Source organism: Sebastes fasciatus, chromosome 5 (genome assembly GCF_043250625.1).
Source record: "Sebastes fasciatus isolate fSebFas1 chromosome 5, fSebFas1.pri, whole genome shotgun sequence".
In the NCBI taxonomy this organism is placed as follows: Eukaryota; Metazoa; Chordata; class Actinopteri; order Perciformes; family Sebastidae; genus Sebastes; species Sebastes fasciatus.
In genome coordinates, this window is record NC_133799.1 from 36920276 (window position 1) to 36939184 (window position 18909).

The following is an 18909-nucleotide window of genomic DNA, read 5'->3' on the forward strand; positions in this document are numbered from 1 at the left end:
AAAAACAGAAGTTTATTTTGAAAGGACACTATGCACGTCATGAGCGTATATTGACACGCTGTCCACGGTCCGTCCAAAAAACGCAAGAGGGGTACCCCGTTCGTTGGTATCCGATGTTGAGGGGGCGGGGACCAAGCGGCGGTGAGAATGTGTTGTCTGGCCAGCAGTGTTATGTTATCTCTGTTGATCCAGTTTGTTAGCTTGCTTCCATGGCTGCAGAAGGCTGTGTTTGCATGCCAGTTTGTTTCACATGTGTCAACAGGTGTTAAAACGGTCAGTGGACGGGATCACACCGGACAAAACAAAAACAGGTGTTCCGGACCGGAATGGAAATTTCAAAGGAGAACATACTGTACTGGCTGTAACATCGTTGTTGGAGAAGCCAGTATTTCAAATCACCATGTTTCCTTAATCTCTGATGACATATCGTGGTCATTTTATCATTTATTACAGTAAATATATCACATACTGGTCCTTTAATTTAAAGGTCCACTTAGTAGTTTTCAACTGCATCGGACAACGAGCTGCAGCTGAAAGCTAGTGAGAGGACATCTGAGTTAAGATTATTTTGTCACACATTAATGGTCAAGAATTAAATTCCAAATATCAACTTGATTAAATCATTTCATTTTAAGACAGGAAGTCCTGAACTTCCATACGACTAGTGTAAGGGGAACAAAAGGGATTTGGAGACCTGACTCTTTAAACTCCAGGACTGAATCTGAAAATGTTGCATTGCCAAGCCCAGAAATTATCACCCACAAAAGCATGTAATAATCATAGCAAATATACGCACTTATTTCTTCAAACAAATGATTGTTTTCTGCTTCCACCTCCTACCCAGACACACCAACCCTCACAGAGACGAGTGCTTCTGACCTTTGACAGTGATCTGGGCCGTGGTCTCGATCATGCCCAGGGAGGATATGGCCACGCAGGTGTAGTTGGCAGACTGCCGGATGTTGGTGAGCTCCAAGACGTTGCGGCCAATAGGCATCTCCTCCTCCCGGGTCAGCTCCACCTCGCCGCTCATCCACTTGACATAAGGCATGGGAGCGCCAACCGCAACGCAGGTCAGGTTGACGCTGCCGCCGGGCATCACCTCGTGATTGGTGGGGGGGATGGAGAAACGGGGTGGCACGCGGCGAACTGCAGGGGTAAAAGAGAGGGAGTGTGAGAGGACACAGATAAGGAGAGGAGGAGGGGGGATGTCACTGGACCATTGGGCTGACGCCATGTTGGACTGGCCTGGCTTGTACTGTGCACCAGTGTGTGTGAACTGCTCAGGTTGGATGAGCCTGAATAACTACAGTTTTACTGTCCCATCAAGCTCTAAAGTCAGTTTCAGACTATTTCATGGAGAGTGGATGTTTCTGCTCCGAAATCAGTTTATAGCCAATTTATAGGCAGTTTTTTTTTTACTGCTGCTACCTAAGTACTCTTCATTAGAAATAGTTTCAGTTTGGATTTAGTCCTTTGGTTTACATGTTATATGAGAGAATGTCACGAATGTTAGTCTAAGTTGATTTTTAGCATCTAATGTCTACAGTTAAAGCTTCAGTAGGCAACACTTTTTGGCATCATTGGGCAAATTTCCATAAAAACCTTTAAGCATATTGTAATTCAAGTGTTCTGAGAGATAACTAGACTTCTGCTCCTCCTCATGACTCTGTTTTCAGGCTTTAGAACATCTAGCCCGTGACGGGAGACTTTGACCAATCACGGGTCATTTCAGAGAGAGAGAGCGTTCCTATTGGCTGTGCTCCGGCTGGTGGGCGGTGCTTGGTATTTCCTCAAGAGATCTCAACATGGCTGCTGGGTCACACACTTTCTCATTTTACAGCTAAACAGTGCACTACCAGATGATTCTGAAAAATTTGAGGAGAGAAATAGGCATTACAGTAACAGAATATTGATTCATATTTGATCAGCGCTGCATAGTTTGACCGTTTGGTCAGAGTTCACGAGTGATTGACAGCTGCTCAGAGACGGCACCTGGACGGCACACCAGATCAGCTCTGATTGGTTGTTTTCCTCCGGTCTGTGAAAGTTTGCAGATGCCGTTAGGAGCACCGGAGGACACCGGAGGACACAGAGGAACATGATTTTTTTTTAATCATATTTGCTCCATTTCTACCCACTGCAGCTTTACATATTGTTTTCAGATATATCTATCAGTTTTTGTTTTTACCATGTCTAAATGTTATTACCACTGATTTAACTTCAGGGGTTTGGTCTCAATGCACTCTAAAAGAGTTCTGTTAGGTTGGTTTATAAGAAAAATACTAAAAGACAATTATAGTCCTACCTTCAAGCGGTCCAGTGGTTTTATTCATTAAAATCAATTTGTAAAGACTTGTACTCCATCATCAGTGAACATCATGTCTGATTTTCATTTTGTCATGAAGTTACTGTTGCTTACAGTGCACACATTTCTCGTCATTCTGCTTTTACAGCTGCATTACTGTGCACAGATAATGTAACAATACACTTTGAATGGACAGTTACATACATGAAAGCAGTGGGGAAATCTGTGAGTGAAATTAGTCTGACAATGGTCACAAATGTGCATTGCATGATCTACAAATGAAAAATAAGATTTACAAATAAATATCGCCCGATACACATGTATCAGGTCACATTTTATGTGTGGAGTTTTGAGACTATTTTCACCGTCTCCAGCCATGGGAAACATGAAAAGTTCGTCAACCCTCGATTAGAAAACATACCTTTATCAACTACATACTCTATACAGTAGCCTATTGGTGTAAATATATGGTTTAAATAAGCTACTGATAGCCACTCTGCAAATAGATATCACCATAGAAACTTCCCCAGTTGATTACTTACATTAAGACAATTATCTTTAAATGGTGTGTTAAATATGCAAATGAAGCATTATATTATTATATATGTGCTAGTTTGCATACATTTCCAGAACAGAAATCTGAACTTTGAATAAAGCCAGGTTCAAAATTCTTGTTTCATTTTGTTGACATATTAGAGTCAAAGGTTTTTACTGAGAGGATTTTGGATATCTCTTTTTCTCACTCAATAAATCAGAAAATAATGTCAACAGACATTCAAAATATAATTTTTTGCCATGTTTTTAGGAATAAAATGCTCTATAAATCAGGCTATGAATTATATATGATCAAACCCCTCTGTAAAAACCTTCAGAATATAGATAGGAATAAAACTGGAAAGTTTATTGTATGCAAGTGCTAATGAAGTAGAGATTTCTGGGTCATAGTATAAGGGAAAACCTCATTTTGTAAAAATGGCCTTAAAAGATGTGTATTATACTTGGTGGTTAGGGTTCTGTTCGGCCGACATCGCCTTTTTGCCTTGAGTGTCTGTTTTCCCAGCAGAAGAAGGTGTCCTCCAGCGGTAGCTTATTTAAACTATATATTGACATCTATAAGTATTGAGTATATAGTTGATAAAGGTATGTGTTCTAATTGAGGTTTTACTCCAGTAATTAAACGCAGCATGCATTTGTGGATCTGTTCGAGCTGGAGACAGTGAAAATAGTCTCAAAACTCCACACACAAATGTAACCTGATCCATGCATATCAGGCGATACGCGCACACACAGGAAGCTTTTTGAAAGCGAAAATGATCAGATTTGTGAAGTTGAAGTTAAAAATCTGTACGTACAATATCAATATTTATTCAGGTTATGATGTGTGCATTTGTAAAACTGTGTTACATGTGTTCAAATTGATTAGTATTTGTGTGTAGATAGGAACACACATTTGTGGGTACCCAAAATTACACACAAATCGTTTGTAAATCAAATTTTTCATTTGTAAGTCATGTAAAACACATTTGTGACCATTTTGAAACTAGTTTCATTTCATACAAATTTTGGTTAATACCTGTCTGGTACCAGGTCTACCAGTTGGTTTTGGTTTATAGCTCAGCGTCAGTTTTTTCCCACCACAGCACTAGAGGGATATACATGATCAGGCTTTATCGTACATTCATGGTGTTCCCCACTGTAACTGTGATCACATTCTTTCATTCCCTTTGTGATATAAGCGGCGATGGACTACACGTGTTAAAGCAGCAGTGGGTAGAAATGGAGCCAATATGATTACAAAAAGTGATTTTAATAAAACGTCACTATATCCTGACAGTAGTGCATGAGACAGGTAATCTGAAAACAATTTTTCCTCTGTGTCCTCCGGTGCTCCTAATGGCATCTGCAAGATTTCACAGACCGGAGGAAAACAACCAATCAGAGCCGAGCTTGAGCCTTGCCGTCACGAGCTCCGATCAAACGGTCAAACTAGGCAGCGCTGATCAAATATGAATCAATATTCTGTTACTGTAATGTCTATTTCTCTCCTCAAATCTTTTCAGAATCATCTCATAGTGTACTGTTTAGCTGTAAAATGAGAAAGTTGGTGACACGGCAGCCATGTTGAGATCAGTTGAGGAAATACCAAGCACCACCCACCAGCCGGAGCACAGCCAATAGGAACGCTCTCTCTGAAATGACCTGTGATTGGTCAAAGTCTTCCGTCGAGGTCTAGATTTTCTAAAGCATGAGGAGGTGCAGAAGTGTAGTTATCTCTCAGAACACTTGAATTACAATATGCTGAAAGGTTGTTATGGAATTTTTGCCCAATGATGCCAAAAACATACTGTCTACTGCAGCTTTAAATGATACAACTGGAATTACATCCAGGTAACTTCTAGGTCTCCTTGTTTCATCACTGAATAGGTGTTTCTGTGCAATCACTCACTGTGATAGAGAGCGGTGACCATGCAGAGCTGAAGGTTTGAAGTGGAGTTGTCTCTGTTAGATGTGTCTTACTAAAGGAGTCTTTTTCTTTTTCAACTTGCCTCATGTTGTGTTCACTATCAACAATCTCCACAGGCAACAGGAACTTGTAGGAGAAAACACAAGCAGCCCATGCTGACCAATCACAGGTCCACGTGGCATCTACGTATGGCGGCTACAAGTGTAAGCTCTCCTAGCTCTTTACGCACAACTATAAATCCATCATAAAGGCCTTTACACACCAGGGGCGAATAAACAACAAGAAAATGTGGAATACCTGGCTGCGAATATTTTGCATCAATACTGCCAGCGATGTGAATTTGAGACTGTTGCAACAGTTTGAATGGATTCTAGCAGCCAGAAGACCAACTACCGGGATCCTATTAACCCAGAGCAGCGTCTGGCAGTCTGTCTGAGCTAAACTGTTGAACAGCCCAAGCTACTGTAAGCCATTTTAGCTTCCTTTTAGCGAAATGCTCTGAGTAAATTTGAGTTCCGTCTGGTAAACAGATACGCAGTGTATACATATGTCTGGAGCTTTTATGTGAAAGTTAAGAACGGAAGGAGCGCATCTGGTATGTGCTGCCTTTGTCAAGGATGAAAGGAGCAATAAAGTTTGCTGTCTTGGTTTGTACCATAGACTGTATATAAAGATGGACGACATGACGGCTCCCCAACAGTGAAGCCAAAACATCTGGATTGCCCACTGGTGGCTGGTTGCAGTAATAGGTCATAAATCCCCCCCCCCCCCCCCCCATAGGTAGTTCTTATCACGCTGATGTCTGTTCAAATGTTCATTTTTCTGATAAGTTTGGTTTTAATTAGTTATTTGATGTTATAAAAAAGGGGCCGAGACGTCATGATTGACAGCTTTGAGTCTCTCTCGCCGACGTGCTGCGGCCATGCCCGGCTTACGATTGGTTTGGGCGGGTGACCTCGATACCGCAGCTCCACCGCCCGCCACTACAACGCAGACTCTGGCTCCAAATGACGTCAAAATCTCAAGATGGCAGCTCCTGTACCCGGGATATTTTGGCTTCACTTCTGTACAGTGGGAGGAAGTGGAGACACATCGTCCATCTTTATATACAGTCTATGGTTTGGTCCAAAGAGCCTCCGTATTGTTGTACACTATAGTTTACGTATTGAATATGTCCGTTCCGCACAATTTGATTGGTTGATGGCTTTATTCGCGTGGCGATAGCTCAGAAAAATCTACTTCACTCTGGAAAAAAAATGAGGTTGTTTTTTTGCCGCGTATTATTCGCGTTCTGTGTGAAAATATTGACATATTGACATGCAAATTAATTGAATTAAATGTCCAGTGTGTAGGATCTGGTGGTATCTAGCGGTGAGGTGAGGAGATTGCAACTGAAGCCTCTCCCGTGTGACAAAAGTGTTGGAGAGCTACGGTGGCAGATGCGAAAATGCGAATGGTCCTCTCTAGAGCCTTCTGGTGCAGAGCCAGTTCCTAGAGTGTGTGTGAATGTAGGAAGTGAGTAGCGAAGCAAGAGAGAGAGAGAGCAGCGGCGATGGGAGCGAGTTACGTCTTCGACTTATTTGTCCGTTCTGGATTTACTGTCGGTGCCACATGGTGGACACTATGGAGAGGGGACTCGCTCTGTATGTAGATATAAACGGCTCATTCTAAGGTAACGAAAGCACAATGATTCTTATCATCAGGTGATTATACACTAAAGAAAAACATTCTTATTCAAATTCTATTTTTGCCAATAGATCCCCCTAATTGTTACACACTGGTTCTTTAAGTAAATGCCCCCGGTGTGTAAAGGTCTTCAGGCAGAGCTCATTATCACTGACCGGGCCTGTCCACCAAGTGTGTTGTTGGATCATTAAATAGCACCAAGAAAACCCTCCGTTATTAATCCTCTCTCTCAAACTCTTGTTTTTATTCTTCCCACACAGCTACTGCCGTCACTTTCTGTGTGCAAACGAGTGCAACACCATGAATGTCTTCAAGGAGGAATTGTCTGAATGTTGCACCATTAGGCTATTCCCATTGGAGTTGTGCCTCATGCCCCGCCTTGAAGTGGGGCCACTCAGAACAGATTTACTGTACTATATGTATTTGCCTTTAGATGTGTTCAATCTTAACCCTTTGGTGTCATGGCTGAACTGCGCTTTCAGAAGCATCTCGGTCTCACCAGTGAAAGCGCTCTTGCAGGAACTCTTTACTCGAGTCTGGGACCAATGGATTAGTTTGGCTTACCCATTAGAGCCCCATGATGTTGATATGGCATTACTTGATATTATGCCAGCTCTTCTCTACTAGATGTCACAGTTAAATTAGGGTGCACCATGTTCACTTGGATATGAGGTAAATTGAGAGACTGTGCCTAAGGCGTGTAGCTGGATTTCTCTGGAGTATCTGGGGTTTCCTGCCGGGCTGCCGGGATTAAAATGCACCTGGAGTCTACTACTCTGCTAGTCTGGAGCACCTCCATCAAATCCTGATGCTATGGCACAGAGTGTGCTGGAGGATTCTCCCCCATTGTTAGCTCTCTTCCTCAGTGCTGGGATCTCATTGCACTGCATCTGAATTAGTGCAACAGTACTGTGTGAGCATTAAATATGCAGACGGCTGTGTTGCATAAGTGAAGTCCTTGCTCTCTTGACTTAGCCGGGCACCGAGTCACTAAAATCTGACTCACAAAGTGTGATTTAAGCTGCGGGCTGGAATCTGGGTGTGAGGAGCTTACACTGTGGATCAGAGGCTTCTCTAAAGGTTTGGTCTTGGTTTAACTACAGAGGGGAAAGAGCAGGGTTACAAATTCTATCACTCTGCCTCTCACAAAAAAACAGATGTAGAAGTGATGATGCTGGAGTTTAGAACAGGGAAGTAGCGCTAGTAGTACGTACAGTATGTTTGGCTGAACAATGAGTTTTGGAGTGCATGCGTGGGCTAAATGTTACTGTGGTGGAGGAGAGAAAGCAGCTCTTTTGGGCACTGCTCATACAACAACAGCATTGTCTGCTGGCACGGGAAGCAGCGGGCTCTGAAATGCAGATGGCTGGCATTAAGACGGATTCCCGTGGAGGCTGAAGCGCTGGAGAACATGATGTGGAAGAGAAGGAGGAGGAGGAGGAGGAGGAGAGAAGGCAGAGGAGGAAGATTTAGGGGCAAACTGCCTGGTCAGTTCGGTTGTGGCTCAGGGGAAATCTTTTTTTACTGTGGCTGTCCACGTATTTGATGCTGGATCAAGTCTATTTTGATTAAAGGTACAATAAGGTAAAATTAGATTTTTACAACTCGACAGCGAATATTTTTACTTTCAGGGTCAATACTATTATTGATCAATATCAATGACAGAGTGTTACTGCCTGAACAGAATTCATAAAAACCCAACTTGGAAACCAAATTGCCCACCTTTTTATTAGAAGTTTACTTTCGATCTCTGCCTTAATTAGTCTCTTCTAAGTAGTTTTTGTCACATAACTTCCGTATTTAAGTTACACCATTTCAGTTGTTATTTAACCCCCAATCCGCGACCTTTTCCTAAACCTAATTAAGCAGTTTGTTGCCTAAGCCTAACCAAGTCAATCTATGCCTAAACCTAACTAAGTAGTTTTATTGTGAAAAGACTAGAGCGGAAATTGACACATGCATCACGTGTTGAAAAAAAACTACATTGTCCTGTGTGAAACCAAAAGTCAACATTCACTTATTTTAATTTACGTCCGTAGCTTAATAACGTAAAAATTGTAGACATTTTAAGCAAAACCATGATGTTTTTTACTAAACCTAACCAAGGAGTTAAGTTACGATTTTTTGTTTTGTTTTGTTTTGTTTCAATTTACAACGTTAACCACATGTTTAAAACTGTTTAAAACTGTGACCGCAATCTGAAAGAAAAAATGTTTCCTTCAACATAATTGAAAATGCAGTTTAGTTGTATAGGAACGTAATTACCTCCACCAAGGCTGAAGGCCTAGGAAGGAGGTTATATTTTCACCGTCGTCGGTTTGTTGGTTTGTCTGTTAGCAGGATTACTCCAAAAGTCCGCAATGGATTTTATTGAAATTCTTTAGAGGGGTGGAATGTAGCATAATGAACAAACCATTAGATTTTAGTGGCGATCCGGATCATGATCCGTATTTAGGAATATTTTGAAGGATTCCGATCAGCCAGAACATTAAGACCTCTGGATATAACACATGCGCAGTGTAACTGATGACGCGTTGATGATGCGTGACCCCGCCTCCTTCTTTCAGAGAGAGAGACAGAGAGAGAGAGCAGGGGGTGGAGGGAGGGAGGGACACCTGTAGATTCGGCGTTTTTCCACATTAAACTCGTGAGATTAGAGTCGAGTTGGACCAAAGCACACTTGGTGATTGTTGGAAAGAGTAACGACGACGGTTCAGGTGAGTTTTAATTTGTTTCTGTCCAGTTTGAATGAAGTGTTTTACGATGCTCTGCCACGTACAGCTGATCTCAACATAAACAAAAATACACGTGGATGATGGCGCAAACTGCACAGAGAGGGGGGGCAATCGTACTCGGGCACCTTGGCAGAGGTCTGCGCTCTCCGCGTGCCATTCTAGTTTTGTATGAGACAGGGTTGCTTATTTGACATGTCACATTATATAATAAAAATGGTTATGTAACATGTATTACGACGTATTAAGACTTTATTATGTCAGTGGATGGACTACTGGGTCTTTTTCATGTTAAGAGTTGAGGGTGGGTTTACCCTAAAATCATTGGGGAAAACTGGATTTCTTTTGTCAAGCTTTTATTGCAGGGCAGTATATGGGACAAGAAACTATTGGTGGTACTACATTTTCAGCAGGTGCACAGCAAAAGCCAGGCCTTGACATTTCATATTCCCATTGATCATCCAACTCACACACAGGTGGCCTGTCACTAACGTGGCCAAGGGTTTCCCAGCCACCTTGGCTTCTATCTGAATCATTCCAAAGCAAGATTGACTTTGACAACTATAAATAAGCGTTTCATTTTAATGTTGATGTACTGGGGAAGGATAATTTGGATGTTAACAGTGACGAAGCTCTGTGTGTGTGTTGGTAAATGGAAACACTAGAGCCAACAATACATCAGAGATCTTACTGATAGACATCATAACATTGACATTACCTGTTAATATCCTTACCACAGCAAAGTTGGGGTAGGTAGGGCACTAAAATAGGATGCGTTAGCCTCAGCTGGCCAGCAGCTACATCCCCACTGTTTTATTAATATGCAGAATCTGAATATTGGATTTAAACTAGTCAATATTTAGCAAACATTTCAGTTTTACATGACATGAGCGCAATACTATCCATCCTCTGAGAAATTATGGGGGAATGTAAGGACAGCAGTAATGAACTATGGGAGGTTATTTATGGAGGTTATTTATGGTGCTGGATTGGCCCAATGGTGTTTGAAGCCAACATTTGTGTAGTATGCTCATTTGTGTAGTATGCTCAATGTATCCTAAATATACTGTAAACATGATATTAAGAATGACTATCATTGACCACGTTTACATGCACACTAATATTCCACTATTATTATGAATGTGACAATACTTTGAATTTGATACGGGTCATGTAAACAGCATATTCAGTTTGGATATTCTGAATTAGGCCTCATTCCAAATGGAGAATTTTCTGATTAAGACATGTAGGATATGCCGATATTATTCTGGTTTTATGAGCATTCTGTGGACATGTATACAGCACATTCACAATATGCGTCTCAGTTGGGTTTAAACCTGGAATAAACTTGAATTCTGGATAATCTGTTCATGTTTATTTAATGTTGGGCTGAGAGAGAACTGTGGTGAGCCTGAGGTGGAGCTGTGGTACCCTCACTCCCAACCCCAAAGGAGCAGTACACCTCCCTGGGTCATAAAGATCTTTTAAAATGAAAACCTCAACCAACTTCAGTTGGCAATTCTCAGACGGGGATGCAAATATGATGTTTCATACATATTGGTTGGACTTATCCATCCATCTCATCCATCCCTCCCCCTATAGAGAGGCAAAGTCCCTTCCCTTCCGGTGTCCCCCATGGGACCTTATTACGGAAAAAATATGTACGAGAGAAAAAATATTTTTTTGATCCCGATTGAATTGTGGTATGAATCACACATATTATGTTTATCAATTTAAAAAATAATTTTGCAAGTCCAAAAACTCTAAGTTTATCGTAGTATCATTTAGTTGTGTATGAAACCGTTCAGTGAAATACATCTCTTCATCTTGAACAACAAACATCACCAACACTAGCTAGCTAACTTAGTTATGTCCCACCATGGATGTATAAAGAGAACTGGATACAGCGTGGGAGGTATGGCCCCCTACATTCCTATAAAAGTTGCTCAGTGGTTCATAAAGCCAAAATGGCTCGACTTCCGAGTGATAAAGTATCCGGATCTTCCGGCGATCTTCCGCATCCATTGGGCCCATCGAACGGGCGCAGTAGCATCCGCTCGGTCACGGGGACACAGCCGTCACGGTGTCGTCACGGCTTGCCAACTCCGCCTCCTAGCCATCGCTCCAGCCTCGGTCTGGGTCTAATTCACATGAATCGAGGAGGGAAAAAAACTCTGGATTCGGCTATTAGTGCATTTTACAACTTTTAGGACTAAATGATTTAAATAAGGGCTATTAGAGTGTTCGTACTGGGAGGTTGATTCATCTAAAAAAAAGTTACAGACATGTCTTTCCAAATGTAAGTCATGGGGAGAAAGTATTTTTGGGCCCGATTGCATCACGTGATGGACACGGCAGTTGTAGTACCGCCGTTTGGCCAATATGAAAATTGTCATCAATGACTGGCGCACTTCCTGGGGGCTTGTGTTCCACGCACAAATGTAACATTATCTTACCTGATGTGTTTTATCCAGCATCTCCTGGTCTTTTTATCAGCCGGGAAGAGAAAGAGCGAGTCAGACCCTTTGCTGGTGTGAGTTCATCCCAGTATGAAACACACAGGCATCGTGGCTTCAAAGAGACGTCACTTATGCGACTTTTGGTTCTGCAGTCTTTCTCAAAAAATTATTTGTCTCTCGCTGTTAACTACCGTACATTTTTCTTCCGAAATTAGGTCCCATGGTGGTCCATCAGAAGGCGAGGGACTTCACCTCTCTATGGCCTCGTCCCCCAGCTCCTCCTGTGGGTTCCCAAGGCATTGAAACTTATGCTGTTTAGAAACTGCAGTGCAATTTCATATATAGATCAGTCATTAATTTGGACCTGCCAGATGAATATTAAACCTTCAGTTTGTTTCAAGTCAGATAAAACTGAGATGCTTGCTTGCTGATAATTAGAACAACAGCTCTACATTCTGATGCTGGATGATATCAATGTGCTGGCCAGCACTGAGGGAACCATCATGTTCTTATATTAGTCAATTGGAAACCATGAAGTTAAGTTAGCCGAGGACATGGAAGATGGTCACAATGTCATGACAATAGTTGACTGAGTCAAAAGTTAAAAGTGATGCTATTAGTTCTTCTGTTGGTCTGGATAATGGCCTGATGGGTGGATGACTGAGGCACTGATACAGGGCGAGACTGAAAACCAGTCGCCACAATGACATTTAGGAGTAACAGATGCACATTAGGAGCAGCTGATAGTTAGAATGCAGACAAACTCATATCTTCATTGGCATGCTAGAGTAAAAGAGACGGGAGAAGGAGGGGGAGGGTAGAGAGGACAAGAGAAGAAAATTTGGGAAGCCAAGTCTTGGTAAAGAAAAAAGCTGGAGTTGTAGGAGAAGCTAAGCTGGGTGGTGAAGCAAATATCTATATGCATCGCCAAGGAAGTCATGCAGCAGCAGCGCAGGTGGAGAGGCAGTGGCATGCTTACTGCAGGATTCATAGACGGGGATCAAGCTTATTGAATTGATAAATGATGTGAATGGCATCTCAAGTATAGAAGCAGCTTTAGTCTTCAACTGGACCGATGACATCTCAGCTTCAAGTTTTATGTTCATTGTGTCATTTTACTTAAATTCTATAGTAACAAGTCAGAATTTCCCACTTGGTACTGTAGGTTGAAATTCCACACAGCCTGTCATTTTCTATTCTGACTTCAAGTTTTTTTGTGAAGTTTGGTGAAACGTATGGATCAAACAAACAAAGGACTTTCACCCAGGGGGGCCGCTGTTTATGTTGCGTGTGAAACCAAGTCAACGTTGATTTATTTTACAATAGTTTTGTTAGGTAATTTCCGCACTTAACTAATGACAGTTACGCAACAAACCTAGTTATTGTACTTAACAAAAGTACTTATTTGAACCCAAACCACAATCTTTTCCTAAACCTAACCAAGTACTTTTGTTGCCTAAACCTAACTAAGTAGTTTTGCGTAAGTAAACCTAAAAACTAAGTAAACCTATGTTGGAAGTTTATTTTGAAAGACTGTATGCATTTAACAAGAAGAAACTAGGTTTTCTGTGAGTACGGAAGTTTATTTTGAAAAGACACTATGCATGTAATGAGTGGAAACTGACACACCATCCCTGGCACGTCCAAAACTGACGCTAGAGGAGTATCTAGAGCGTCATATTTCATATATAGTCATTTATAGCGTCATTTATAGCGTCATTTATAGCGTCATTTATAGCGTCATATATAGCGTCATATATAGCGTCATATATAGCGTCATACCAAGCGTCGGGATTTGACGAGTTGGAAGTGAGAATGTGTTGGATGCTACACTATGTTGACATGAAACCTTGACCAGCTCATTTTCCTTATTCAAGTCCAACTTGAAGGAGAATTTTAGTTTTTGTAATAACATACTGGAATTTCTGACTTTCTCTGATGTAAGAATGCAGCATAATTTGTGTTTACAGATTTGCAATAATGTTTGGACCAAATCTCCCGTTACCTCTTTCAATTAATCATTTCTAAGAAAGGCAGTAAACATTTGGGCAACATGGATGCATTCAAAGTCAGTGGAAGGAGACAAATGGAGCAAGATGATGCAACTTCACTGTAGGCAGTGCAAGTTGCCTCACAGAGGAGCTAACTCCCAGATGAACTTGAAACATTCACCTGACATAAATAATCCACACTGTTTCATCAAAAAGTATTCCCAAAACATTAATTATAATGGCTAGTTAACCATCATGTCAACCGTTTCACATCACCTGATTCATCGTGCTTTTCAATTTCAGTCCTTATGTTTCATGAAAAGTAATCAGTATCATGTTGTTGAAAATGTAGAAATTTGAACTTTTTTCTCATTTCCTGTCTGCATGGATGGATTACTGAACGGGCCTACTGGGCACAGGCCCTGGGGCCCATAGTGTCAGGGGCCCCTCTGCCCTTCACCTACAAAATGTCACTACGAGAGGCACTACCAACCAGGGAGAGACTCATATTGACTACAAAGACACATAAAAAAACTACAAAGAGACACAAATAAAACAAAAAAGAGACCAAAACAACTACAAAGAGATGCAAAACAGCTGCAAAAAATAGACAAAAAAGACTCACAACAACTATGAAAAGGGGCAAAACAACCACAAAGAGACACTAAATGACTACAAAGAGACACAACGCAACTTCAAAGAAACTCAAAATGATTACAGAGAGACTCAAAATGACTACAAAGACACACAAAGCAACTTCAAAGGAGCTCAAAATTACTACAAAGAAACATAAAACGACTACAGAGACACATAATGACTACAAAGAACAATAAAATGACTACAAAGAGCCAAAAAGACTACAAAGGAACACAAAACAACTACAAAGAGACTCAGAATGACTACAAAGAAATATAAAACGACTACAAAGAAACACAACAAGACTACAATGGAACACAAAACAACTATAAAGAGACTCAAAATTACTACAAAGAGACTTTAAACGACTACAAAGGAACACAAAACAACTACAAAGTGACACAAAAAGACTACAAAGAGACACAAAAATACTACAAATAAACACAAAACAACTACAAAGAGACTTTAAACGACTACAAAGGAACACAAAACAACTACAAAGAGACACAAAAACACTACAATGGAACACAAAACAACTACAAAGAGACACAACAAGACAACAAAAAGAGGCTAAACAACTATAAGGTGTGTGTCTTGCTCCTGTGTAGGAGAGGTGGTGGGGCCTTTTGCATGTCTGTGCCCAGGGGCCCATTGTCTTATAATCAGCCCATGCATGTTTGACAGAAAGGTGAATATGAAAAGCGAGGAGCTTGTGGCACAGAAAAGCATGAGGTGCTACCTCAGCTACTCAACTTGGAAAGCAGAAGTGGGGACACATCTGTGCTGATGTACAGATTGTGCTGCTGTACAGTACATAACATCCAGTTGCTACATGCTGTCCAAAGCATCAATCACCATGGAAATGACAAAATGTGATGATAAATGCACCATCCACATACATCATTAAGCCGATGGAGTCTTCGATTCAAAGCACTTTAGTGCACCAGGGGTTCAACCTGTGACCCTGAAGAGGGATAATGTTCATTGTGCCAAAGCCGTTGTTGAGCCGTCATTTCTAGTGGTGCCCCTGCACTGAGCAGTACACCATGAGAGTAAAGAGTTCATCATTTTAGTTCTATGCCTGTTCTTTCTTATCAGGTAAAAAAGAGACACGGTAAGTAGGAAGATGTAGCACAATATACTTTAGCTCTGTGAACAACAAGGTAACTTCTTATTCTGAGAATTTGTATTTTCTATTTTACGAATGATAAATTCTATGCTGAAGCTGAGAGGAGAATGAATGAGCCTTTATTATGTCCTGCACTGTGCAGTGTAGCGTTTTTTTTTTGCGAAAATAAAACCTTCATGTGCAGTTCCACTGAAATTGACTGTAGTTTGGAATTGTACAAATGAAGAAGTTTCCTTTTAAGTTCCCATCTCAGTTCTATTTTTACAGCCACACTTGCATTAGAATGTGTGACTATGAATTAAGTGGATTTAAGATGTGGTAAGGTAAGTTAAACTATCGCGATTCAATATTACGATTTATTCAAATTTGTGTTAACTTTTTTAACACTAGACCGTGGGAAAAAGTTGAATCATAAACTTTTATGGACTTTTACTTTAAAACATCTGAATTAATACATTCAAATGTTTGATTTTCAGCATGTATGTAGTCAGAGATGTCCTGAAGTCAAATACTATATCCGTCATTGTCAGGCATTATTTAAATTTTTTTAGCAACCCAAAAATCAAAGACTAAAGACATTTCCCTCACAAAAATAGTGATATTTTCCCTTAAGTTATAAGAGACATGTAATGTTTTATAGTTCTGGTGAATATAATCATGTCAATCTTATTTCCATGGATCTATTTTGTTTATACAGTTCCCTTTGTTAATACCTTATTTTGAAAACCAGACGTAATCACACGTGTCTACTTCCACTAACTTCGCCAAGTGCTTCTCTAGCTCTCCCGTCAGCTCCGTTCTCTTTATCCATCCATGGTCAGCTGCATCGGGGCCGTTTGAATGCAGAGAACATAAATGTCAGTATATGGGTTCTCTACAGTTGTAGCGGCGGAGACGAGAGCGACGGCCGGCATGAACGCACGTTACCACGATACGATAACGTGTCCTGTCCATGACAGAGTTAGCATGCAGCTTTAGCTTTGCTCTGTCTAGCTCTGCTTTTCCTGCAATGTGTGAAACCCAAAGTGTTTCCATCCTTTACTGGATGTGTAGTGTTTACCACGCTGGATTTAACATGTGAGGGTGCAGGTCGTATCCACGTTTTCCACTTGTTGTTTCGGCTCACTGCGACTGGCTGTGGTTTGTTTTGGTTGACGGATACGGAACGTATATGACATCACGGTACTCAGACTACAACAATAAAAGTGGTAATGTCCTTCTCACTCTGCATAGACTCAAAAGAAACAAATATATCGATTCTGGCATTAAAAAATCTATTTCAAAATCATTTTAAAAAATCATGCTACATGGGTGAATCAATCTTTTTTATACATCTTTTTATTATTCTTTCGGGCGTTTTGGCCTCTATTTGACAGAGGGTAGCGTAGAAATGGGGGATTCGATGGGTCCAGGATGTTGCGGTTATATGGCATGCGCCGTAACCACTTGGCTACAAAGGCACTCCCTAGAGTCCTCTTTTAATAAATTGTGGTTTAATTGGATTTGACATGATTACATTTGTCTTTTCTGCTGAGAATTCACAAAGCTACACAAAATAAAATTTATATTGAAAAAATATGATTCTTTTAAAACAATATAAAAGCCATTCATTCTCCTTTACAGTCTCCTCTGCCATTTGACTTCCATTGGTTCCTGTAGTTTTCATGTCTGCCATTATTGCGGCTCCCAAAGTTAAAGCCACTATATCGACTAAACTAAACTGGCTTGTTGCAGGTCACAAAAGTCAAGCACATCTTTTCCTAAAAGAGTGGCGTAAGTGAAATTTGAAAATACATACACGATCCCTTGTGCTCATGCAGCATCTCTCTGTGCATTCTCTGACCGCAGACATAAAGCCATGAAGAAACAAGAAAAAACTAAAGATGCACCACAAGTCTGCAAATCCACATATCAAACACAAACTAGGGCAGCAAGGGCTGCAATTCTCTCCAATAGTATTCACTCCCCCTCAATTCCTGAGCTCCTCAACACTCTCCTATTAATGATCCAGCAGTAAGAGTCTTGGGAAAAGCTGTAAACATGTTTGAGGCTATTTGGTTCTCTTGGAGAGTCTAGTTTTCTCGGAGACAGAGATAAGAGGAGAGCATGGTGAAAGCAGTTTGAGCACGGAGGCTGGCGCTCAGCGTAATGATGGTCAGACAGCAGATGAGAGCTGCGACGAGCCATGCCTTTGAATTAGCCGAGACAATAAAAACATAATCAGCATGCTGGACAGGACATCATGGGACTGACACAGTCACAGAATTTTGTGAAATGAGCACAAACTCTGAACTCCAATTATGTTGTGGTCATGAATTATATAAAGATTGTGTTCCTTCACCAAGAAAGGAGTAAGTAGCAAGTAACAAAGTGTTCGCCAAAACTAGGCTAAGGTTATGTTAAAAAGTAAGCATCCCTAACGAATGCGTGCAAGACCTTACATTTAAGGTCTTTTCAGACAGGGGGTGATGGACGTGCCTCGTAATTCAATTTCAATGAGAGGCGAGCGGGTTGGTAGGGAGTCGCAGGCGATCTGACAGGCGGAGCGACAAGCAGCGCAATCCCGTGATACTGTCGCGGTCGTGCTTGTCTCACGCACACACCCTCTGCCAGAGTTGAATTAACTTTTTCATCGGTGCAAGACTGGATGTATCAGGTAGCGTTACGTATAGTTTTAACAACAATGCTAATTTAGCTAACTTTAGCAATCAAAAATAACAGTTTGTTGGTTGGTATCAAAGACTAGGATTGCCAGAAAGATACACCGCACAGTTGTACCCAGTGTACAGTAGTGCGCAGTTTCCATGGTTGCCACGCATAGCGCCTGGCGTTAACTCTGCCTGTTTATTCACATGAGGAGCGCGGTCAGACCCCGCGGATCCAAGCACACAGGCTGAGTGTCGCTCCCCATCTGAATAGACCATAATGGTGAAAACAGGATGCACAGCTGCCCAACTGATAATTGTTGGTCCTTGGAGCTACTTATCCACCTTATTCTCGGGGATGTTACTGTAGAAATGATTATGTCCGTAACTTGCAATGAGGTAGCGGAAGTAGCAGTAAGCTAGTTAGTCCCATAGGCTAACCATAGTGGCTAACCACCAACGGCGCTTCTTTTGAAAAGTAATTCACCTTCAATTTAGGAAATGCTGCTTTATCTTTAACAGATATTTAACTAATGTTATATTTTAATTTTCTAAAATGTCCTTGCGCAGCTCTGGTACTTGTTGCGCTGTCCGCGGCTGTACTAACAACCAGTCAAAGCTAAATTTGTGGCTTCAACAACAGTGTGTTGAACATGCACCCAAAACAAAACGGGATTGTTGTTGTGATCATCGGTCCAGTTTCCATCGCCGACCTACAGACGAGGAATCCAGAAGAATGTGGCTGAGAAACCTGAACTTGAAGAGACCACCCACAACCCCGTACGTGTGCTCGTTTAATTTTTTCGACAAAAAGCCAATGGAAGAAAATCCGCATTTTACTCTGTGGTTGGGCTACGAA

At 41.2% G+C, this 18909-nt stretch overlaps 1 protein-coding gene across 17 annotated transcripts in view; it reads right to left on the reverse strand.

Moving 5' to 3' along the window:
• ptprfa (protein tyrosine phosphatase receptor type Fa) overlaps positions 1-18909 on the reverse strand; it is a 452868-nt gene that overhangs the window by 175495 nt on the left and 258464 nt on the right. For all 17 annotated transcript variants that reach the window (XM_074636845.1, XM_074636843.1, XM_074636842.1 and 14 more), the window contains one exon: positions 880-1149. In XM_074636845.1, coding sequence (XP_074492946.1) covers positions 880-1149 — 270 coding nt within the window. The remainder of the gene's footprint in view (positions 1-879; positions 1150-18909) is intronic.